This window comes from Chrysochloris asiatica, unplaced genomic scaffold (assembly GCF_000296735.1).
Source record: "Chrysochloris asiatica unplaced genomic scaffold, ChrAsi1.0 scaffold00040, whole genome shotgun sequence".
Taxonomy (NCBI): Eukaryota; Metazoa; Chordata; class Mammalia; order Afrosoricida; family Chrysochloridae; genus Chrysochloris; species Chrysochloris asiatica.
Window position 1 is genome coordinate 4,860,404 of NW_006408558.1, and position 24,953 is coordinate 4,885,356.

General features: G+C 38.9%; 1 protein-coding gene across 1 annotated transcript in view; it reads right to left on the minus strand.

Moving 5' to 3' along the window:
* Positions 1–24,953, minus strand: part of CDKAL1 (CDK5 regulatory subunit associated protein 1-like 1) — a 980,453-nt gene that overhangs the window by 296,957 nt on the left and 658,543 nt on the right. The window contains exon 10 of the mRNA XM_006860787.1: positions 19,600–19,745. Within this exon, the coding sequence (XP_006860849.1) occupies positions 19,600–19,745 (146 nt within the window). The remainder of the gene's footprint in view (positions 1–19,599; positions 19,746–24,953) is intronic.

Sequence of the window (24,953 nt, forward strand, 5' to 3'; positions counted from 1 at the left end):
AGATTTCAATTTTTATTCCATCAATTCCTGGTGCCTTGTTCTGTGCCAATTCCTTCAATGCAACTTGGACTTCTTCCTTCATTATCATTGGCTCTTGATCATATGTGACCTCTTGAAACGGTTGAATATTAACCACTTCCCTTTGGTACAGTGACTATGTATATTCCTTCCATCTTCTCTTGATGCTTTCTGCATCATTCAATAATTTGCCCAGAGAATCTTTCAATAACAAAAGTTGAGGCTTGAGTATTTTTCTTCAGTTCCCCCAGCTTGAGAAATGCTGAGTGTGTTCTTCCTTTTTGGTTTTCTGATTCCAGATCTTTGTACATTTTGTTGTAATAATTGGCTTTATCTTCTCGAGCTGATCTTTGAAATTTTCTATTCAGCTCTTGTATCTCCTCATTTCTTCCATTTGCTTTAGCATCTCTACGCTGGAGAGCAAGTTTCAGGGTCTCTTCTGACATCCATTTTGATCTTTTCCTTCTTTCTAGTCTTCTTAATGACTTTTTGCTCTCTTCATGTCTGATGTTCTTGTTGTCATCCCACAAATCTTCTGGTCTTTGGTCTTTAGTGTTTAATTTATCAAATCTGTTTTTCAGATGATCCCTAAATCCAGCTGGGATATATTCAAGGTCATACTTCTCCCATGTAAACCCACATAATTCACAAAAAAACTTAAAATTTTTCATATTGAATTGCATAGTGTAATTTTTCCTAGGAAAATTAGTACTAATTCTATTACCTCCCAAAATTATCCTGTTTGGAAAGATTAGATGCCACAGTAGCCATGAATAAAGTTGGAGTCTCACAGGCTGGGGCCTGAATCTGAACTCTGCTAATGATTAGCACCATGATTTGGACAAGCCACTTAACCTCTCTGTTGTTATTGGGTGCCATCAAACTAATTTCAACTCATAGAGACCACATGTGACAGAGAAGAGCTGCCCCACAGAATTTCTTAGGCTGTCATCTTTACGGGAACTGACTGCCAGGCTATTCTTCCCTGGAACTACTTTCAGTTAGCAGTTGAGCGCTTAAGTGGTGTGTCACCAGGACTCCTTACTCAACCTCTATGTTCCTTAATTTCCTAGCTTGTAAAATGAGGATATTATTTACCATATAACAGGTGCCACTGTGAAAAATAAGAGTTCAGCCATGTAAAGAACTGAGCATAGAACAGATCTCAGGCATCATGGACTTAACCCAGGATAAGGTGACTAGAAGGAATTGTGGCACAAGGCCTTTTTAAAGTGTTGAAGAGCAAAGATGTCAGCTTGAGGACTAAGGTGTGCCTGACCCAAGCCATGGTATTTTCAATAACCTCATATGCATGTGAAAGCTGGACAGTGAATAAGGAAGACCGTAGAAGAATTGATGCTTTTGAGTTATGGTGTTGGAGTAGAATATTGAAAGTGCCATGGGCTGCCAAAAGAGCCAATAGATCTGTGTTGGAAGAAGTGCAGCCAGAGTGTTCCTTGGAGGCCAGGATGGTCAAACATCATCTCTCATACTTCAGACATATTGTCAGGAGGGACCTGTCACTGGAGAAGGATATCATGTTTAGTAAGGTGGAAGGTCAGAGAAAACGAGGAAGACCTCCAGCAAGATGGATTGGTAAAGTGGCAGCATCAATGGGCTCAAGCATCAATGGGCAACAATTGTGAGGTTGGCCCAGGACTGGGCAGTGTTTTGTTCTGTTGTGTATAGGGTCACTATGAGTTCATACTGACTCAATGGCACCTAACAACAACCGCTGGCTGCTGCTAGCTGTCTCCTACTTTCAACATACAGTATGCTCAATAAACACTGCCAAAAAATGTTAGCTATTAGTCAGCAGGGTACACCTGGTGTGGTGTTGTAGGATCAACACTGGACTGCGAATCACAAGTTTGGCAGTTCAAACCCACCAGTTGCTCCTTGAAATCCTATACAGGGTCACTATAAGTCAGAAGCAACTCAACAGCATTTCACCATGACAACATTAGTGAGCAGGAGTTCAAAGAACAGAGTCTGTAAGAAACCTAGATATTATGTCCCACTAAAAGGAATCTAGGACAACTGGTGACACAGTGGGTCAAGCACTAGTCCGCTTACCAAAAGGTCAATGGTTTGAACCTACCATGGGAGAAAAATATGACACTCTGGTTCCATAAAGATTTACAGCCTTGGAAACCCTATGAGGCAGCTCTACTCTGTACCACAGGGTCACTGTGTACTACTGACCAAAACCAGAACAAGTCCTAGTTGGCCCCGCTTCCTAGTCCAGTGTTCATTGTTTTCTTTGACTCCCTTATCTCCATAGTATATATATGACAGCAAGGGACACAAGAGGGATCATATGTGTTTGTTGAATGAATGGCTTCAGTTGGGTTTGAACTTCGTCCTTCAATGGGTTCTTGAACTTATACTATCTCTTGAAATGGTTGACATCAACCAATTCTTTTTGGTACCATAATTGCATATTCCTTCCATCTTCTTTTGATGCTTCCTGCATTAGCCAATATTTTGCCCATAGAATCCTTCAATATTGGAAGTCTAGGCTTGAATTTTTACTTCAGTTCTTTCAGCAAAATAGACAGATAAGACCAACTAAAACAGGCTAATGAATAAGCCTACATAGAATCACTGTGAGTTAGAACTGACTTGATGGCACTTAACAACAACAGTGGAATCAGTGGAGTCACTAGACAGAGTAAATGGTTAAGCACTCAAAGGGTAGGTTAGAATTTGCAAACGCTTGCCTCAGAAGAAAGGTATGACAATCTACTTTTGAAAAATTAGCAATGGAAAACTCTACAGATCACAGCTCCACTCTGAGACATATGAGATCATCAATTGTGGCATTGTAGGATAAGCACTGGGCCACAAGCTTGGTTTGAACACACCAGGTGCTCCTTGGAAATCCGATACAGGATCACTTCTGAGTCAGAACTGACTCAATGGCTCTTAACACCAAATGTATATATGTATATATGCCCTCAACAGTTAAGGGAATATATACAAAATCAAGGAGTCTTGGTGTGGTGTTATAGGATAAACACTGGACTACAAGGTCAATTTGAATGACAAGATCAGCAGTTCAAACTCTCCAGTCGTTCCTCAAAACACTATTCAGGATCGCTATGAGTCAGAACTGACTCAACAGCACTCAACAACATATAAAACCAATAGCCATAAGTTTACTCAATGGAGAATGACTAGAAGTATTCCCCATAAGAATGGAAACAAGACAAGGATGCCTTTTATCCAGTACTGGCAGCAGAAGTGCTACTTAGAGCAATAAGACAAGAAATGGAAATAAGAGGCATCCAAATTTGTAAGGAAGAAGTAAAACTATCCCTAGTCACAGATGACATGATCATTTATATAGAAAATTCCAAAGACTCCATAAGAAAATTACTGAAACTAAAAGATTTCAGCAAAGCAGCAGGATGCAAGATCAATATATATCTCAGCTATATTCCGCTATACTAACAAAGACAAAGAACTTTGTAAAGGAAATCTGGAAAAGAATAATCACATTAGCCCTTTAAAAGATGCAATGCTTAGCAATAAACCTAACCAGGGACATAAAAGTCTTATACAAAGAAAACTACAAAACACTACTGCATGAAACCAAAACAAGACCTACATAAATGGAAAACTATAACACGCTCAGGAATACGAACGGAGTCTTGGTATGGCACTGTAGGATAAGCAATGGCTTGCTGACCAAAAGGTATGTGGTTCAAACCCACCAGTCAGTCCTCAACAACCCTGTACAGGGTTGCTATGAGTTGGAACTGACTTGACGGCACTTAACAACAGAAACAACAATATGGATAGGAATACTTAATATTATGAAATACCCATACAAGCCAAAATAATCTGTAGATACAATGCATTCCCAATCCAGATTCTATCAGCACTGTAAAATAAAATTTAAAGTCAAATAAAGAAGACCAGACTTAACAGAAACTAGAAGAACCCCATAGACTGTTGCCCTGAGAAAACCTAACTTGAAAGTGAACACACTCCCAACGGTCACCTTCCAGACAATGTTGTTGTTGTTGTTATGTGCTGTGGACTTGGTTCCGACTCACAGTGACCCTGCACAGGGTTTCCAAGGCTGTAAATCTTTATGGAAGCAGAAAGGCTCATCTTTCACCTGCGGAACAGCTGGTAAATAATAGATAGGCTATAAAACAAACAAACAAAACAACAGGAAGAATGTGTTCCTTAGAAGAATCAACTGCACCAGAACAATAGGGCAACATTTGCCCAACCTTAAAAATAAGAAGACAGGGAGGGACAGCGAAATTGGACAAATGGAAATGGAGATCTATGGAGAGTTCCCTGCTGACACATTGTAGGGATGACAACGAAAGTCATAGTACAATTTGCGTACGAACTACTGATTGGAAAAACTAATTTGTTACGTAAACTTTCACCTAAAGCACAATAAAGGTTTATTGTTTTTATTCTTTTTTAACTGCTACACAGTAAAAGCTGAGATTCTAGTCCTATTATACATTAATTCATTCTGGGCTTTCAACAATCTTTATAACCATCATGAACCCTGACGTTCACTTTATAAAGTACAGATTTAAGATACCTATTCTGCCTATTTAGCTAAATGTAAATGAGAAGATCATAAAATGACATTAAGGCATATATAATATATGTCAATGACAGGAAACTTTACTATTAGTATACTACTTCATAAATATGAGATTTGATCTCCTGTTTACAACACACTATTCAGGGGAAATTTACAAAGACCTAAAGACAAACAGCTTGAAGGAACAATGCACTTATATGATAAAGGGCGAACATAAGGTTGGGATTGATGAGATTCCTCTCTGAGCAGGCTAGAAGGAAAACAGAAAGCTAAATCAATAGAAAATGTAATTGCCTTGAAACCAATGCATCAAATTTGAGGTAGTTTCAAAATAACACAGTATCTTAGATCTGGTGTAAAAAACTATTTACCATATGCCCTTCCAAATATAAATGTAATGTGAGGTTGTGAAATTTAAAAAAAAAGGAAATGTTTTTCTATGAGATAAGTGTTCCAATAATATGTATTTATTCTTTTGAAACATGCTAAAAGTAGCTATTGGAAAAAATACAAATTCACTACTTTAGAAGGAAATCTGACATAATATAAAATAGTTAATAAGACCTTTTGTTGATGTTGCTAGGTGCCAACAAGTCGGTACCGACTCAGCGACCCTGTGCACAACAGAACAAAACACGACCTGGTCCTGGGCCAACCTCACAATTGTTGCCACTCTTGAGTCCACTGATGCAGCCACTTTGCCAATCCATCTCACTGGGGGTCTTCCTCTTTTTCTCTGACCCTCTACCTTACCAAACATGATAGTCCTCTCCAATGACTGGTCCCTTCTGACAATATGTCTGAAGTATGAGAGATGAAGTCTGGCCATCCTGGCCTCCAAGGAGCACTCTGGCTGCACTTCTTCCAATACAGATCTGTTTGTTCTTTTGGCAGCCCGTGGTACTTTCAATATTCTCCTCCTTATTCACTGTCCAACTTTTGCATGTATATGAGGTTATTGAAAATACCATGGCTTGGGTCAGGCGCATCTTAGTCCTCAAGCTGACATCTTTGTTCTTCAACACTTTAAAAAGGTCTTGTGCAGCAGATTTCCATAATGCAATACATTGGTTTATTTCTTGGCTGCTGCTTCCATAAGTGTTGATGGTTGATCCAAGAATGAAGCCTTTGACAACCTCAATCTTTTCTCCATTGATAAGAATGTTGTTTTTTGGTCCAATGGTGAGGATTTTTATTTTCTTTACATTGAGATGCAATCCAACTGGACTGCCATTATTGTTTTTTTATTTTTCCTGCTGCTCTTTCTTTCAAGAAGTATTTTCGGTTCTTCTAGCTGATCCAGGCTGGTCTGCTTGTCCTTTCAAGTGGACATTTCCCACCTGAGAAGATTCTGGGATCAGGATTCCACCTATGGTCTTATGCAATGCAAAGGCTTCGCAGAAGACCTCCTTCACTGGGCAAGTCTAGCCCCATATTAGGTATTCCAATCAGTCATAGGCTGAAGACGATGGACTTACAAGTGTTCTATAATGATGTTTCTGGCTGTTCCGTTCTCTCTGCCTCAAGTGTCTATTTTACAATAGTAGGCAAGGGAAACGAAGATTCAAAAGACAGCCAAGCATCTTAACATTATTTCCCCTCTTTTACCCATTCAAACCATGCCTCAATTGCTGTATCCCAGAGCCCTGTTGTTCCAAGGTTGAGTATACACTACTATTTACCTCTGTCACACTTAATCCATGAAAAACTGCCTAAATGTTCTCCCATCCGCCTTGTTCTTCCATTCCCATCCCCATATCTGTGTACTGTGCCCACCCTGCTCACACCCAAACTATCCTGTGTCTATTCCCTACCCTGTGCTCTACCTTCCCGTCCCTCTCTTCGCCCCACCCCCTACACCCCGGTAACCAACAAAGAATTGGTGTGTTTTTCCCCCCTTCTAGTGTGGGTACTTTTTTTAAGCTTTTACAATAATGGTCCTATGCAGTATTTCTCCTTTTGTGACTAATTTCACTCAGCATAATGTCCTCTAGGTGCATCCATTGTTGTAGCCATTTTTGAATAACTACTAGCAAAATTTTATTGTATTTGATATTAATAATATTGACAAGTGATTTCCACATTCCGTTGCATCACCTCTCTTTCAAATGGGCGCAAGTATAGATCTCTTCCAATCAGGTAGACAAGGAGGCTGTCTTCCAAATTGTTTGGCATAGATGAGTGAGTGCCTCCAGTGCTGCATTAGTTTGTTGAAAGATTTTAATTTATATTCTATCAATTCCTGGAGCCTTGTTCTTGGCCAATATATTCAGTGGACCCTTTTACTTCTTCCTTCAGTATCATTGTCTCTTGATGACATGCTACCTCTTAAAAGGGTTGAACATTGACCATTTCTTTTTGGTACTATGATTCTATGTATTCCTTCTATCTTCTTTTGGTGTTCTCTGAATCATTCAGTATTTTTTCCCATAGGATCCTTCAATATTGCAAGCCAAGGATTAAATTTTTCTTCAGCTCTTTCAGCTTGAGAAATGTTGAATGTGCATTTCCCTTTGGTTTTCTAACTCCAGGTCTTTGCACATTTCTTTATAAAACTTGACTTCATCTTCTCAAGCTACCCTTGGTAATTTATTGTTCAGCTCTTTCATTTCCTCATTTCTTTCATTTACTTTAGCATCTTAATGCTGGAGAACAAATTTCAGTGTCTCCATTTTGGTCTTTTCATTCTTTCTTGTCTTCTTTATGACTTTTTGCTTTCTTCCTGTATGGTGATTTTGATGTTATTCCACAACTCTTCTAGTCTTTGATAATTACTGTCTAATGATTCAAATCTGCTCTTGAGATAATTTCAGGTGGGATACCTTCAAGGTAAAATTTTGGCTCTCTTGGAATTGTTTTAATATTTTCAGCTTCCACCTGAACTTGCATATGAAGAATTTATGGTCTGCTCCACATTCTGCCACTGGTTTGGTTTTGGTTGAAGATACAGAGCTTTTCCATGTACGACCCTCTTAGCTGAGAAATTTCAAGATGACTGCACTGTGCCTAAACAGCCATCACCGATCATTTGTGTCTGTTTCCCCCATCCACTCCTCTGCCCAACATATCTGTTTAGCTGGATCTCCTAGCTAAAGTTAGTCCAGGGGTGGCCAGGGCCAGCTCTGTGGGTTTGAAGCAGGGTTCACCTGAATCCAAGTGTCTACTCACTGTGATGGGGTTCCCAACTGTGGTGCTCATTTGTGGCTCGAATCACCAGGAGAGTGGGTGAGGGGACATGAGTGGGGGTTGCCCGTGCCTCTAGTCACAAAGGGGTATGGGAAACAAACAAACAAAAAAAGATTGCAACTGTACTTCAGCAAGTTACCAGTATGTTTCTGCACAGCCAATATGTTGTCTCATCTCTTAAGCTGTTCAAACAAAAGTTTAAGATGGCAGTGTTTCATCTGGTGAGCTGGGACAGATCACTAGACTGTCTCCCTTTTTCGCACATCTGTTCAGCTTTCCAGACTCCTAGTGTGGCACTGTAGGATGATCACTGGACCTCAAGGTTGATTTGAACTATATGGTTGGTAGTTCAAACTCACCAGCCACTTCTTGGAAATCGTATATGAGTTGCTATGAGTTGGAACTGACTCAATGGCACAAAACAACAGCAACAGCAACAATTCAGCTTTCTCTCCTAGTAAGCATTCAATTCAGTTCTCTATCCCTTCATCTGAAGCTCAGGTTCCAGGGCTATCATCTTCATCTGTTTAATTTGGTTTTCCTTATCTTTGCTGTAGAGGTCTGGATAGCCTTCCTGCCTAGTCCTCCATCTTGGATAGCCTTCCTGCCTAGTCTGCCATCTTGCTGCCTCTCATTTGTAGGGTATTTTGTTGTCTGCAATTTTTGCTCTTTCTTTTTAATTCTGAATTCCTTTTATGTTTTGGCTGTTCAAACTTTTTATTATGAATTGAGTGAAAGTATGCAGAACAGATTATCAGTTTTATATTCTACAGATCATACACTTCATTTCTTTCCAATGGCTGCAATTCCCTCAATGTAACATTAGTTATATCACTTCCTTCCTACAATCCTTGTTGCAATTCTACCTTCTTTGCCATTGCGTCTGAATTTTGTCAATAGGTAAATGCTGTCATTTTTATCTTCAAAGGTTGAACATTCCATGGTACGTGTCCCTCACTAGTGTTGTTGTCCTTCCTATGTAGCTTTCTACTGCTTGGCCGGATATACGGTCACAAGGGTGAGTTCAGTTCTAGACCTGAAGGATGACCAAGGTCCATAGTCTCTGGTTCTTCCAGACTCTTTCTAACTAGTAAGCCAGAACTTTCTAATAATTCTTAGTTTTGTCCCACATTTTCTCCCATTCTATCCAGGGCCTTCCAATGTAATCCCATTCAGAATAGTTGGTAGTGGTAGCTGGAAACTATCCAGTTCTTCTGGTATGGGGGTCATGGAGATGGATGTTTGTGTATTCCATTAGTCCATTGGACTAACTGATTCCAAGCATCTTCAATTTTCATTACTCTTCTTTCTTCCACACAGGAAGATACCAATAGTTGCACCTCAAATGACCATTAATGAGCTTTAAGATCTCAGTGGCTACTCACCAAAGTAGGATGTATAACACTGCTTTTGTGGGCTATATTATGTCATTTGACCATGGTGTTCCCCAAAACAATGGTCCTGAGCCCCCTCAAAATCCATTCCCTCAAGGTGTTTGGTAACATCTAAGAAATTTTCATAAATTTTTGTTCTTCTAACAAATACTGTTACTAATGTTTCCAAGCCACTAGGAATTTAACTTGATGACTAAAACAGAAAAACATACAAAGTCAACATAATTCTCATAATTCAAGAATATGTGAAGGATAGGGACTAATAATGACAAGAAGAAAAGTCACTCAGGAGGTAAATGAGTCAAACACCAGTTTTTCAGATAGACTGTAGCAGGAGATGGAAGACTAGGCTGGACAATATTAGATAACTAACTCTATGAACTCACTTACAGAAATCATCTTGTCCACGTTTTCCTTGGCTTCCTGACCTTGTTCCGTTTCACTGTCTGAGTTTACAGTGAAGGAATTAGAAGATGAAACTTTCTCTGCATAGCTGCCAATTTCATCCAAAGATTCCCCTTTACTACTATGTGCTCATCAGTTATTGGCTGGGACAATTCACTGGGAAATCTCTGGGTACAGTAAACTCAGGGGGCCAAGTAGGGTAAAACTGGTAACTACAGTGCCAAATGTTAATATTCTGTAAGCAACAAGACATATTAATCCAAAAGTACATAGTATACTGACAAAAGATAATAGCAACACCAGTGATGGAGACAGAGATGCTGCCATGGAGAGATAGAGCAGTGAGGCCTCTAGACTCATAAAAAGATAAGGCTGTATGCTGGGGGCCAGAAGGCAGGCATGCAGAATGTGGTAGTTTAAATGATAATATATTTCTGAGTGTTTTTGTGTACATCAGAACAAAAAGACTGAATAGAAGCAAATACTGCTAAATGATAATGCATGGAGGAGATTTTAATCATTGCAATGAAACAAAATACGATGGGATGAGTGCAAAACTGATGTTCTCCCATGTAAACTATCACTCAATTCATAATAAAAGCTTTTAAAAAAAAGAAGTAAAAGCAGCTATTATGATATTACAAGTCAAAACAAAAGATAATAGCAAATTCTGAGAGATGAATAATACACAGAACTAAAAGTCAAAACGCAGATGCCACAGAGCAATACAACTACTACTTTCGTTCTATGCATCTTACAGGTAATAAATGCAACATTTGCTAATTCATTCAAAGTATATTTCCTGATTGAGCGGGATACTCTCTCTCTCAAGTTTAAGGTCTAGTTAACATACACTAAAAACTATTGGAATTCCAACGAGGTAACTGGGTAGGCCACTTTATAATTTTGTAATCTGTCTTTTAATTTATAAACTGGTTTGTTTTCTAAATGTATCTATCAATGGGACATTCTTATATATTCCTTTCACACTGTAATGTATGAAGTTGAGGACTCAGAGACTCTTTTACTTAGCCTTAGAACATATGCTTGAGAGTATGACTTTGCATGTTGTCACTTTTTGAGTCTATGTTAATGTATGGTTTATTCTGGGGTGTGGTCATGTAAATTCTCTGCTGTTCAAATGAGAAGGGACTCATTTAAATCTAAAGCTAAGAGGTCCTGGGAATTCTAGCTATATAAGATTCAACATATGAAAGTGAATTAAGTATAATACTGGGAACTAAATCTCAAAATGACATGGCAAACAACAACGAACAATTCAAGTTTTACACTTTTTTAAAACTCCTAATGGTATGTTGAGAATGGTATGTTTGACATCCAATACAAGTAAAGTTTTACTAAAGGAAATACATACGAGACATCTGCAGGTGAGAACCACCCCTCGTCTGTCAGTTTGTCATACCGTGGTGGCTTATGAGTTGCTGTGATTCTGAAAGCTATGCCACTGGTATTTTAAATACCAGCAGGGTTGCCCATGGTGGACAGGGTTCAGATGAGCTTCCAGACAAACACAGACTAGGAAGAAGGACTAACAAATTACTTCCAAATATTTAGTCACTGAAAACTTTATGAATAGCAGGGAAACATTGTCAGATATAGTGCCGGAAAGTAAGCCCCTCAAGTTGGAAGACACTCAAATTGTGACTAGGGAAGAGCTGCCTCCTCAAACTAGAGTTGACCGTGATGATGTGAAAAGAGTAAAGCCCATGCGAGTAAAGCCCCCAGAATCTTCATCTGAGGATGGGCACAAGTGAAAATGAAGAGAAACAGCTGTAAACAACCATTAATAATCGGAACATGGAATGTATGAAATATGAATCTAGGAAAATTGGAAATAGTAAAAAATGAAATGGAACGCATAAAAACCGTTACCTTAGACATTAGTAAGCTGAAATGAATGGGTATTGGCCATTTTAAAGCTGACAATCACATGATTATTCCAGAAAGGACAAATTGAAGAGGAATGGTCCTACATTCATCATCAAAAAGAACATATCAAGATCAGTCATGAGGTACAACACTGTCTTTGATAGGATAACATCCATGAGCCTACTAGGAAGACCAATTAATACCACTATTATTCAAATTTACACACCAACCACTAAAGCCAGTGAGGATGAAATAGAAGAATTCTACCAACTTCTTCAATCTAAAATTGATCAAACATGCAATCAAGATGTATTGATCATTACTGGTGACTGACATGCAAAGGTTGGAAACAGAGAGGAAGGATCAGTAGTTGGAAAATATGGCCTTGGTGATAGAAATGATGCTGGACATCGCATGATAGAATTCTGCAAAATCAGTGATTTGTTCATTTCAAATACAGACTTTAGACAGCATAAGAAATGACTATACACATGGACCTCACCAGATGGAATACAAATAAATAAAATTGACCACATTTGTGGAAAAAGACAGTGGAAAAGCTCCATAATACAAGCCAAAACAAGGCCAGGGGCAGACTGTGGAAAAGACCATCAATTACTCATGTGCAAATTCAAACTGAAGCTGAAGAAAATGAAAACAAGTCCATGAGAGCCAAAATATGATCTTGAATATATCCCACCTGAATTTAGAGATCATCTGAAGAACACATTAGATACTTTAAACATTAAAGACCGAAGACCAAAAGAGCTGTAAGATGACATCAAGAACATCATACAGGAAGAAAGCAAAAAGTCATTATGAAGACAAGAAAGAAGGAAAAGATCAAATGGATGCCAGAAGAGACACTGAAACTTCCTCTCCAGATTAGATGAGATCGGGCACTTTCAAGGTGGTATGGCCGTAGACACGCTCCAGATTAGAGACACAAAAGCAAATGGAAAGAATGAGGAAGTACAAGAGCTGAACAGAAAACTTCAACGGTCAGCTTCAGAAGACAAAGTTAAATATTACAATGCAATGTGTAAAGATCTGGAGTTAGAGAACCAAAAGGGAAGAACATGATCAGCATTTCCCCAGCTGGGGGAATTGAAGAAAAAATTCAAGCCTCGACTTTTGTTATTAAAGGATTCTCTGGGAAAAATTACTGAACTTTGCAGAAAGCATCAAAAGAAGATGGAAGGAATACAGAGTCACTGTAGCAAAAGGAAATGGTTGATGTTCAAACATTTCAAGAGGTAGCATATGATCAAGAGCCAATGATACTGAAAGAATACGTCCTAGGTGCATTAGGGAATTGGCAAAGAACAAGGCTCCAGGAATTGATGGACTGAAAATCGAAATCTTTGAAGAAAGTGAGGCGGCATTGAAGGCACTCATACCAAGAAATTTGGAAGACAACTATCTGGCCAACTGATTGGAAGGGATCTGTATTTATGCCCATTTGAAAGAGAGGTGACCCAACAGAATGTGGAAATCATCAGACAATATCTTTGATATTCCATGTAAGTCAAGTTTTACCAAAGGTAATACAGAAACATTGTTTGATTTCTTGACTGCTGCTTCTATGAGTGCTGATAGTCGATGTATTGCATTTGGCAAATCTGCTGCACAAGACCTTTCTAAAGTGTTGAAGAGCAAAGATATCAACTTGAGGACTAAGGTGCTCCTGACCCCAGCCATGGTATTTTCAATAACCTCATATGCATGCAAAAGTTGGACAGTGAATAAGGAGATCGTAGAAGAATTGATGCACTTGAGTTATGGTGCTGGAGGCGAATATTGAAAGTGCCATGGACTGCCAAAAGAATCAATAGATCTGTATTGGAAGAAGTACAGCCAGAGTGCTCCTTGGAGGCCAGGATGGCCAAACTTCATCTCTCATACTTCAGACACATTGTTAGGAGGGACCAGTCGCTGGAGAAGGATATCATGTTTGGTAAGGTGGAGGGTCAGAGAAAAAGAGGAAGACCCCCCAACGAGATGGACTGGCAAAGTGACAGTATCAATGAGCTCAAGTGTGGCAACAATTGTGAGGTTGGTCCAGGCGGGGCAGTGCTTCATTCTGTTGTGCATAGGGTCACTATGAGTCAGTACTGACTCGATGGCATCTAACAACAACATGTTGAGAAGACAACACAGAAAACAATTAAGTGACAATGAATGAAAAAAATGAAATTAATATGCAGCTATTAAAAATAAATATAAACATGGATCCTTTCTAGGAAAATTTCACCTTGTCTTGTTGTATGTGTTTTCTTCCATAGCCCTATGAATCCCAGTGTATATTTTAAGAACTCATTCATTTAAATAAAAGCATCCAATTACTTAATTTACAACTGGATTAATAAATCTGAATAAAACAATTTTAGGCATAGGTGACTGTCTGTTCATAACCAGCTATTTAAGTATCAAGTATCTGTATCAAGTAATTCAGACACTTGGCAAAGGTTGCATTATTTAATAAAATTCCAGATGTGTCAACATGTGCCAACATTCCTAGGTTATATTCCATCTAGCTGCTGTTACGATAGCTGCCAACTTTCAAACAACTGGAGAGAAAAAATGAATCAGCTTCAAGTTGGCTCATCAGTAAACCTTTATTTGTTGTTGCTGATAAGTGTCGTCAGCTTGGTTCCGACTCATACTGACCCCATGTGCAACAGGACCAAACACTGCCCAGTCCTACACTATGTTCACAATTGTTGCTATATTTTAGATCATCGTTGCATTCACTGTATCAACCCATCTCTAGGAGGGTCTTCCTCTTTCTTGCTGACCCTCTATTTTGACGAGTGTAATGTCCTTCTCCAGTGACTGGTTCCTCCTGATATCATGTCCAAAGTACATGAGGCAAAGCCTCAACATCACTGCTTCTAAGGAGCCGCTTGTTTAAAGAAGCAGATCACCATGTCCTTCTTCCTTGTCTGCCTCAGTCAGAAAGTTCCACTGAAACTTGTCCCCCATAGGTATCCATACTTGTATTGAGATACTGGTGGTATAGCTTCTAGCATCACAGCAACACATAAGCCACCACCATACAACGAACCGACAGACAAGTGGTAGAAACTTATATTGCTCCCAGCTAAAATAAGTGCCAATTTCAACTGTGAAAAAATTAGTTAAAAATATTTCACCTCCATTGTTAAGAGAAATATGGCACCCCAAATACCACTGAATTAGTTTAAAACCTTGCAGCTTCAGGTAAGATGCCACAGTTTGGATTTTGGTCTTAAATGTTGCAGAGGTAGCTTTAAAGATTGGAATTTTTTTTTAAAGAAAATGGTTAGAAAATGTCTTGTCCCTAATTCATAATAAGAATATTTGAGAAGCCTTATAGTGCTAGAGAAATAAAAATGAGACTTATTTTGATAAAGACTTGTTACAAAAAAAGGCGCTAAAGGCTTCAGAAAAAAATCAAGAGCTGCAAATGAAAAAGGCTACATTTATATAAGATTTACAGCAGAGATAAAAAATAAGGAACATACCAATCTAATCCAAGAGCATGATATAAATAAGATTTCATACAAAGTAGCATTACGCATTCTTTCTAAGAATGAAAACACTGTTGGATTTCAATGAGCAATGGACAAAATAATTTTTTGCTGGATCACTTTTCTGGACTAGTGGTTCTACAGAAACCCCTGAAACTTTACTATTTCCAAAATAAGCAAAAAGTGATGGTAGGTTTGAAAGGGAAAAAATAAGTTAAAATATAAGAGCAGACAGTCTGCTTAGAATATTTCATTTATTTCCATATGTCCAACAGAGTTGAAAATTATTCACTGGGATGCACTTCTCAGAAAGGATAGGAAAACTCTTTTTTCACTAATGATAAAAACCGAATGTCCTTAGGAACAGGATGGAATGAATGAAATATGCAAGTCTATGATTCTAATTCCTGACCCAAGTCATGGTATTTTCAATCACTTCATACACTTGTGAAAGTTGAACAACAAATAAGAAAGACTGAAGAACTGGTGCATTTGAATGACAGGGTTGGCAAAGAATACGAATATGCCATGGACTTCCAGAAGAATGAATGAGTTTGTCTTGGAAGAAATATAGCCAGAATGCTCCTTAGAAGTGAGGATGTCTCTTGAGCTTCGGGTACGGTATCAGGAGAGAAGAATATCATGATTGGTAAAGTAGACAGTTGGTAAAAAAGAGGAAGACCCTCAAGGTGATGGACTGACACAATGGCTCCCTCAATGGACTGACACAGAGCAACTACTGTGAGGATTGCACAAGAACAGGCAAAGTCTCATTCTGTTAGCTGTACATGTACTATGAGTCAGAACCAACTACACAGCACCTAACAACGACAAGAAGAAGTGTCTGAAAGTTCTCAAGGATCCCTGTATTAGCAATGATAATCTCATTCTTTCTATTCCCATGTTACTGTTGTTAGGAGCTGTCGAGTCAATTCTGATTCATAGTGACCCTGCATAGGGTTTCCAAAGAGCAGCTGGTGAGCTTGAACCACTGACCTTGCAGTTCAAACCATCCTTGCAGTCCAGCACATTAACCCACAGCACCACATCAGGACTCCCATAAGGTACCTTAAATTTTCTTAGTCACCTGATATACAAATATAAGTTAGTTTTATCATATTAGCTGCCTGCTAGAGTTTTTTAATCAACAGATCTTAATTCTATCCAAATAATCAGAGAAGCTGGGTTAAGTGAAGAAAAATATGGCATCAGGATTGGAGGAAGTCTCATTAACAACCTGCGATATGCAGATGATACAACCTTGCTTGCTGAAAGTGAAGAGGACTTAAAACATTTACTGATGAAGATCAAAGAGCACAGCCTTCAGTATGGATTACATCTCAATGTAAAGAAAACAAAAATCTCCACCACTGGACCAATAAACAACATTCTTATCAATGGAGAAAAGACTGAAGTTGTCAAGGACTTCATTCTTCTTGGATCAAGCATCAACACCCATGGAAGCAGCAGTCAAAAAATCAAATGGCGTATTGTATTAGGCAATTCTGCTGCACAAGACCTTTTTAAAAGTGTTGAAGAGCAAAGATGTCAGCTTGAGGACTACGGTGCGCCTGATCCAAGCCATGGTATTTTCAATAACCTCATATGCATGCAAAAGCTGGACAGTGAATAAGGGAGATTATAGAATAATTGATGCATTTGAGTTATGGTTTTGGAAGAGAATATTGAAAGTGCCATGGGCTTCCAAAAGAAGAAACATATCTGTGTTGGAAGAAGTGCAGCCAGGATGCTCCTCGGAGGCTAGGATGGTCAGACTTTGCTTCTCCTACTTCGGCTATATTGTCAGGAGGGATCAGTCACTGGAGAAGGATATCAGGTTTGGTAAGATGGAGAGTCAGAGAAAGAGGGAGACCCCCAGTGAGATGGATTGGCAAAGTGGCAGCATCAATGGGCTTAAATGTGGCAACAATTATGAGGTTATCCCAGGACCAGGCAGTGTTTCGTTCTGGTGTGCTCAGGGTCGCCATGAGTCGGTACCGACTTGATGGCACCTAACAACAACAATTCTATTCTAAATATGAAATTACATGCCAGTTTCTTCCAATACAGAGTTAATTAAAAAAAAAAACTCCTTATAAATGTTACATAGCTAGACTCACACTCTACACTTCCAAAGGTTTATAACACCGAAAAACTGAAATTACGGATTCATGTGTATAAAATGAGGTGCCTTTTCCAAGTATCGCCAATACCCAGTCTTTTCTGTAATTACCAATATCTCTGCTGCTGGAAATATCAGAGACCTTTGACTAAAACTCTTGATTCTGAGGTCCTCCAACAGAATGGAATGGTTCTAGAAAAGCTACATGACTCAGAGCCACTCAGAATCCAAAGGAAGAGGAAGAACCCTGGGTTTAGCCCACAAGTAAAGGCAACAGGCTATTTTCTAGTACCTTTATGTGATCATCTCTTTACCTCTATATAGCTCATGGACGCTGTTGAAACTTTTCGAGATGCAACAGATTTAGCAGATCCACCTTCAAAACAACACAAAAGGTTAGAACTTGTTGTGAATTTGTTGCTCAATGAAGTTGCTGTTGTTAGGTGCCATTGAGTAGGCACTGACCCATAACGACCCTATGCACAGCAGAATGAAACACTGCCCGATCCTAGGCCAACCTCACTATTGTTGCCACGCTTGAATCCATCGATGCTGCCACTTGTCCAATCCATGTCGTTGGGGGTCATCCTCTTATTCTCTGACCCTTCACTTTACCAAACATGATATCCTTCTCCAGCGACTGGTCCCTCCTGACAATATGTCCGAAGTATGAGAGACAAAGTTTGGCCATCTTGGCCCCCAAAGAGCACTGTGGCTGTATTTCTTCCAAAACGGATCTATTGGTTCTTTTGGCAGTCCATGGCACTTTCAATATTCTCCTCCAACACCATAACCCAATGAAGTAGCCACAGTAATCTCCAAAACAGCTGAGTCAGCACTCATACAAATGTAAGTCAAGGAGAGATGTTGATTCCTTAGACTCATTTAATCATCTCAATACCATGAACTATTTGGGAAGTATTCTAGTCTATTCTGCACAACAGAATACATGTCTACACACGGAAAAACACTGTGCAACATATGTGAATTATGTGCGTTATTTGCTACTGCTTTCAGAAGCAAGAGGCAAGAAATTTCACAGGTGCAACCATTTCTTTGCAATTTTGAATGCATTCCATTCCCTAGTACCAGTGTGTCAAAGGGCTATTATTACATGAAGCAAGTTTATGTAGAATAAGCTAGATAGAACAAATACAGAGTAGACATGTAACCTGAAAAATTCTAATTCTTCAGCCTTGATTTCAGCCCTGATCAAGATGTGAAAGGATTAGAGATGGCATAATCCATCTCTAATAAGCTGCTTTCCACTTTTAATAATTACAATTATGAATATTTAGAATGAGTAGATCTTCTGTACACTGATCTAAGTATTCAAATAATTAGCTGCATTTGCTTGAATGCACACTAAGTGTCTTTATTCTTAGTTGCAAAGATCATCGAGAAGTGTGTGTGTAGTGGCAATGACTGGGGTGTAAAGTGATTAGGAGAAAGCCATGTAAAGGAAAGACAAGGACAGAAGGAGAAAGTAAATAGATGAAAACAAAGATTTTAAAAGAAATTTAAGTAGTCAGGATAAGTGACTAATTAAAGGTGGAAAAAATAATTGCTTACAATTTGTATAAAGCAATCATACCCATTTAATACTCTGACATGGCAAAGAGGTATGTAATTATAAACAAGACCATGGAAATAAAAAGTTGTCTCTTAATTAAGAAAAACAACAGAGAAAAGTTACGGAAAATAGGAAGAACTGTACCACAGATATACAAAGATAATTGGCATGTCCCCAGAGGGCTGAACAATGGCCTTTATTTGAGAAGGGTCTACAATGACCGTGGTTAGCGCTTCTATTTTCTGCATGTCTAATCACAGAAGGCAATCAGTGTCTGTGATGAGGAAGATCTTTGAAGAACATAATTATGGACTGCAAGTGTTTTCTGTGGAAACAACATTATCACTCAAGTCTGAGATTGTGTAAATATGACTTAATTTTGGTCAATAAAAATATGAACTTTAGAAGCCCAAAGTCTTCTTATAAATCACAAGTAAATGGCAGAGATTAGTGTGTGAAAGCAAAGACATTCCAGATATTCCAGGGGGAAAAAAAAGCTACTTAATAGAAAATTATCTGTTCTGTAGTGACATGATTTGGCCTACCTCCATGTCAAAACCAGCTCACAACTTCAAAAAGCCACATTAAAGGAGATTTCAACGGAGCAAAGCTAAAGTAGTTTTCATCTACCAGGTTGGGTATAAAAATAATCACAATTTGCATTACTTTAGAAAGACTGGCAATCTTACACAAATTAATGGTGTGTCATGCACAGATGGAAAGTGGATATAAACTGAGGAGAAAGAGAAAAACCACATCAAGGCTGCCTACGGAAACATAAAAGCTTTCAAAGCTATGAAGAAGTCTCACCTTCTCTCTTGTACCTTTAATTGTGAGGCTGCAATAGTGCATTTGCCACATGCTTTTGAAAGAAAAAAAAAAGACGTAGTTATTTGCTTAAGTACTAACAGACTTACTTCTCTTTCAGAAAATCCACTACTCTTTTGAAGTCAGCCACACAGTATTCTCTCTTCATTTCCATGAGGACAGAGTCAGAGGCAGACTGGACGGGTATGTGCAGAAAGGCATAGACTCTGGGATGATTTAAGATTTTCGCCATTTCCTTTAAAAAGAAAAAAAAGGAAAGAGAAAGCATTAATAATTTTAACAAATCGCTATGGGTCGGAACCGACTCGACGGCACTTAACAACAACAACAACAACAACTCACTCATATCAGTCCTCCCTAGTGCAAACAAATCAACATATTGTTACTGTTGTTAAGTGCCATTGAGTCGGTTCTGACTTACAGCGACCCCCCCCTTAGAGGGTTTCCCAGGAGTGGCTAGTGGATTTGAACTACCAACCTTGTGGTTAGCAATCCAGTATTTATCCTACAGACAAGGCTCTGAAAATGAATGTTAATTCTTGAACAACAATTAGAGAATTTGATACTGTTTCTGAATATTCCACTTAAGAATTGTTTTCTCAGTCACCATTGATTGCTCTTAGGTGACAAAACAGAAAAACAAAAAAACAAAAAACATACATGTCATGCTTAAAGATTATGTTGTGTCTTGTTACATTAGCAGCAGAAACAATATTTAATATAAACAGTAGATGCTTCATAATCCTGTGTACTTGAAAAGACAACCAGAAAAACAAATTTGTTGCAGTGACGTCGATCCCAACTCAGAAGGACTCTATAAGAAAGAGTGGAACTGTCCTATAGGGTTTCCCAAGCTGTAACATCTTTATGGTGTGGCGCTGTGGGTGAATGCGCTGAAGGTCAGCGATTTAAGCTCCCTAGCAGCCCCGGGGAAACCCAATACAGGGCAGCTATGGGCTGGAACTGACTCTATGGTACTTAATAACAACATCTTTATGGAAGCAGACTGCCACATTTTTCTCCCACAGAGTGATCGGTGGGTTTCGAACTGCTGACCTTTCTTTCAGTTAGCAGCTGAATGCGTAACCACTGTGTCTTCACAGTTTCAACTTGGGGAAAAAAAAAAAAAAAGCAAGTTTCAGAATTTAGCATAAGTCAACAACTTTTTTTTTTTTTAATGCAGAGGAGGATAAAAAGAGGAGTCTATAATTCACTTGCTTCTTTTTCATATTTCAGTTTCTCTTTATTTTATGACATACATTGTTGAGTCACAATCAATGTGACAGCAGTTGGCACTGTGGGGTATACAAGGTGCGGTTCCAGATGAGGGGCCAGCCAGCTCACCACGGGTCCACTACTGACATCAACCTTTAAGTGGGCGAGCTCAAAAGAGGGAAGAAACATCTACCTTGAAAAGATAAAAGTGAACAAATTTAAGTGAAATAAATTAGGAAATTCAAGAGAATGCTTTAAAACCTCTCCAAAGATACAAAAAGAGCCAGCAAAGTCCAGCTGTGGGAGCTGGGTTTATTTCACCTTTCTCCACGGCTGTGGGCTGTGGGGTCATCAGTTTGAGGGAGAGGGTAAGAGAACATGCAGAGAGTCCAACAGTGGTCAAAATGCCAAGAAAGGGACTGCTTTTTAATAGCTTGCACGTGCCCACTGATTTTTAAGTTTTCAAAGTACTGAACTTTCGTATCTGTTATTTCATCATTTGAACACTCTTTTGAGAGATCTTATGGAGTCACAGAGCCCGCAAATTCCATGCAATTATTCAGGGGTCAGCCATGAATATGAATCAACCATGACCTTTGTTTCTCCGTTTTCTTTCCAATGACCATGAACTGTTAACATGTTACTACACAAAGAACCCAGTAATCTTTTGAGTAGCAGCTTTGGTTGTTTTTTTAAAAAGCCTTTTGAAGAAGAAACCCAAATTATTAAATGGAGTTACTCGTGGGAATCTTGTCTTCATACATTCTCTACTTGGAATGAAAAGGCATAAATATATATCTTGTTATTATAATCAATTGGAATTTGTGCTAAGTAGAATAAGGATTAACACATGATTGAGAGACTCCCCTGTTAATGCTTCTTGGCTGGATATTTAGTCAGTAGACTTTTCGTATGCTTACTCAGCATTTAACTGCATTTAACACTGTGTGAGACAGAGCAACATTTACTTTTACATACCCTATGATAAATGCGGTGGCCTTTTGCTAGGACTCCCAGCCTTTTAGGTTTTTCACTGCTAAAAATACAGACTCCCAAAAACTCCAGAAAAACAATTGTACAAAGATCTTTGTTTTCTAAAGGGGTGAGACTCTCAGTCTCAGACAATGTTCAAATAATCTACTGTGGTAGAAATGACACCTTAAGACACAGTTGTTGTCATTGCTGTTAGCTACTGTTGGTTCAGCTCCTAATCATGACGACAGATGGTAGTGATCCATAGGGTTCTCACTGGCTTATTTAAGGAAGTACATTGCCAGACCTTTCTTCCTACTTCAATTTAGAGTATAAACTCTGCTGGAACCAGTTCAACATGCAGGCCTCCACATTCTGTAAAATGACGCTTCATTACTAATCTCAGCTTCGTTGCCTAGTTTCTATAAAGTGGAAATAGTGAATGCACATCATAGATACATTGTGAGACTAAGATAACCTAGGGTGTGTTCATATAGTAAGCACTCAACTAGTAAGTATTTAAAGCTCCTGGTAACATAATTTCATATTGATTAATGGCAACCTATCAGTAAATAGGAGTTCTGGTGAGTTAATAAGCATTGGTCTGCTAACTGCAAGGTCAGCAGTTCAAACCCACCAGTCACCCTGTGGGACAAAGATGAGGCTGTCTGCTCTTGTAAAGATTTACAGCCTCAGAAACCCTAAGGAGCAGTTCCATTTTGTCCTGTAGACCACTATTACTCAGAATTGACTCAAATGTAGTGAATGTGTTTTCTTTTTGGGTATCGATAACTAGCTTTTCAATGAGCTGACTCCCTCACTAGCATTAGAAGGAGAAATAACTTGTACTAACTGCTTTCAAATAAATTCAAAGGGAGTTTACCAGCAAATATGACCCTGAGCCAGAAAGGGTAGCAGTTCCTCTTGGAAACACTTAGGGTGGCCTACTACTATAAACAGGACACAGTACTAGATGAAACATTCCCCCTTTGCAGTGCAATTTACAAATTAAAATGTTAGTAGCAAACAAGGATAAATCCAGTGGTTGTTTTCTTTTGGTTCTCAACTCTTCCTACTAGTAATTACCTTCAGCTTCACACTACAGACTTTGCAAATTTATGATGTTAGGTACTAGAACACAAAATAAAAGTACACTTGCCCCTTAATTAAAGCCTATGTTTCTGCTACAAAAAGAATCAAGATTTAACACAGATTAAGGTCTCCCCAAAGGAGCCGTGGTAATGAAGTAGTTACGCATTGGGCTGCTAACTTCAAGGTCAGCAATTCAAATCTACAAGGTGCTCCACAGAAAAAGATGAGGCTTTTTGCTCTTGTGAAGATTTATAATCTTAGAAAACCTATACAGGGTCGCCACGAGTTGGAACCAACTCAACAGGCACACCACCACTGCCACCATCAGTGTACCCCAGATGGAGCCCTGTGGTGCGGTGGTCAAGTGTTCAGTTGCTAAATGAAAGGCTGGCAGCTCAAACTCACCAGTGGCTCTGAGGGAAAAAAGAGCTGGTCAGCTACAGCCTAGGAAACTCAGTGGGGCAGTTCCACTAGTCCTCGAGCATCTCTAGGACTTGGGATCAATCCAATGGCACACAACAACAAATGTACCCTAAAGAACCAAAGTACTTAGTTTTGTTGTTTTTACTCCTATCCTTCTTCTCATTTAGCACTCTGGGTACAGAACTCTACTCTCTCCTCCACCTTTCATCCTCCTTGTATTTATAAGGCTCAGCATGTAGTTATAGGTTCTCTTGAGGGAGTGATGACATCTTCTATGATTCCGCAGTAATCTGTTCCTGGTGTTACGACAGTATTTACTTACTTCTACCTTGCAACAGGAGTCCTGATGTGGTGCTGTAGGATAAGCACTGGACTGCTAACTGCAAGGTCAGCCGTTCAAACCCATCAGGCGCTCCGCGGAAATCCTACACAGGGTTGCAAGGAGTTGGAACCAACTCAATGGCAGTAAACAACAACAATCACCACCTTGCAACAGGGTTCCTGGGTTTGTAAAAGGTTAGTGCAGTCAGCTGTTAACCAAAAGGGTCGAGGTTTAAGTCTACTCAGAAGCACAAGGTCTGAAGAGCTACTTGTGAAACACAGCCATCAAAAACCCTAGGGGACACAGTTCTACTTTGATGCACAGGAGTTGTCATGAATCAGAACCAGCTCAAAGGCAACAGGACCAGACCTTGCAATAGATCCCCTTAGACTAAAAGCTCCATGGGCAGGGAGTATGTTTTATTCCTCTGGACTGAAACTTAACAACAACATACTTCATAATAAACTATAATCTGAGGAGGTTTTCTGATTGGTAACTGCCAATCTAAATGTAATTGCATCTGCATGCAAATATTAATATAGTTTATACACTTTCACATCCTGAGTAACTTTGTCAAATGGGTAGTGTACAAGCATAGATTCAAAACCATGTCGTGTATGATGATTAATTTAATGACAATTGGGTGATAAATATGAAATGTGAAAATTCATTTTAAAAATGTGTCCATACATAGCACTGATTTTTTTTTTTTTTTTTTTTTAATGTTAAGTCTGTTTCCATTTACTTTGGTTTATTTCCTCTCTCCTACAACAAGAAGCCCTGTGTTTCTGTAGGATAAACACTGGATTACTAACCACAAGGTTGGAAGTTCAAACTCACTAGTCCAAGATTTACAGCCTCAGAAACCCTATATATCAGGTCACTCTTGGTTGGAATTGACTCAATGGCAGTGGGTCATTGTTACGATATCTAGGCCAATGCTAGGTACATCACATCGACAGACATTGAAATAGCAATCAAGGTTAAGATCATGTCAACAGACAAAGAGATTTAAAATATAACTGCTACTTGATAAAGTTAATAATTTGTTCAACTAATTCAGTTTGGGTGTAGCAGGCAAACACACATATATTGTGGCATGTTTTAATTTTTGAACAAGTGACAATACATAAATATAAAAGTAAAGACACAAAAAAGTCACAATCAAGATACTTTATAGGTAGTCCCACCAGAAGTTCATATTTCTTAAAGTCTGTAGGATCTTTAGATTGTTACCACAATGTGTTTTCTGATGGAGGTAACTTATAAGTGATGTGAGGAGTCCAAGTAAACCAAAGGAAAAAAGAGCACCAACTTAAAAATGTGGCTGATAGAAATAATGGCAGTTATGAGGCAGAGTTGATATGCAAGTAAGTGTGTGAGTGGACTTGTGTGCACACACCAATTGTGAGCATGTGT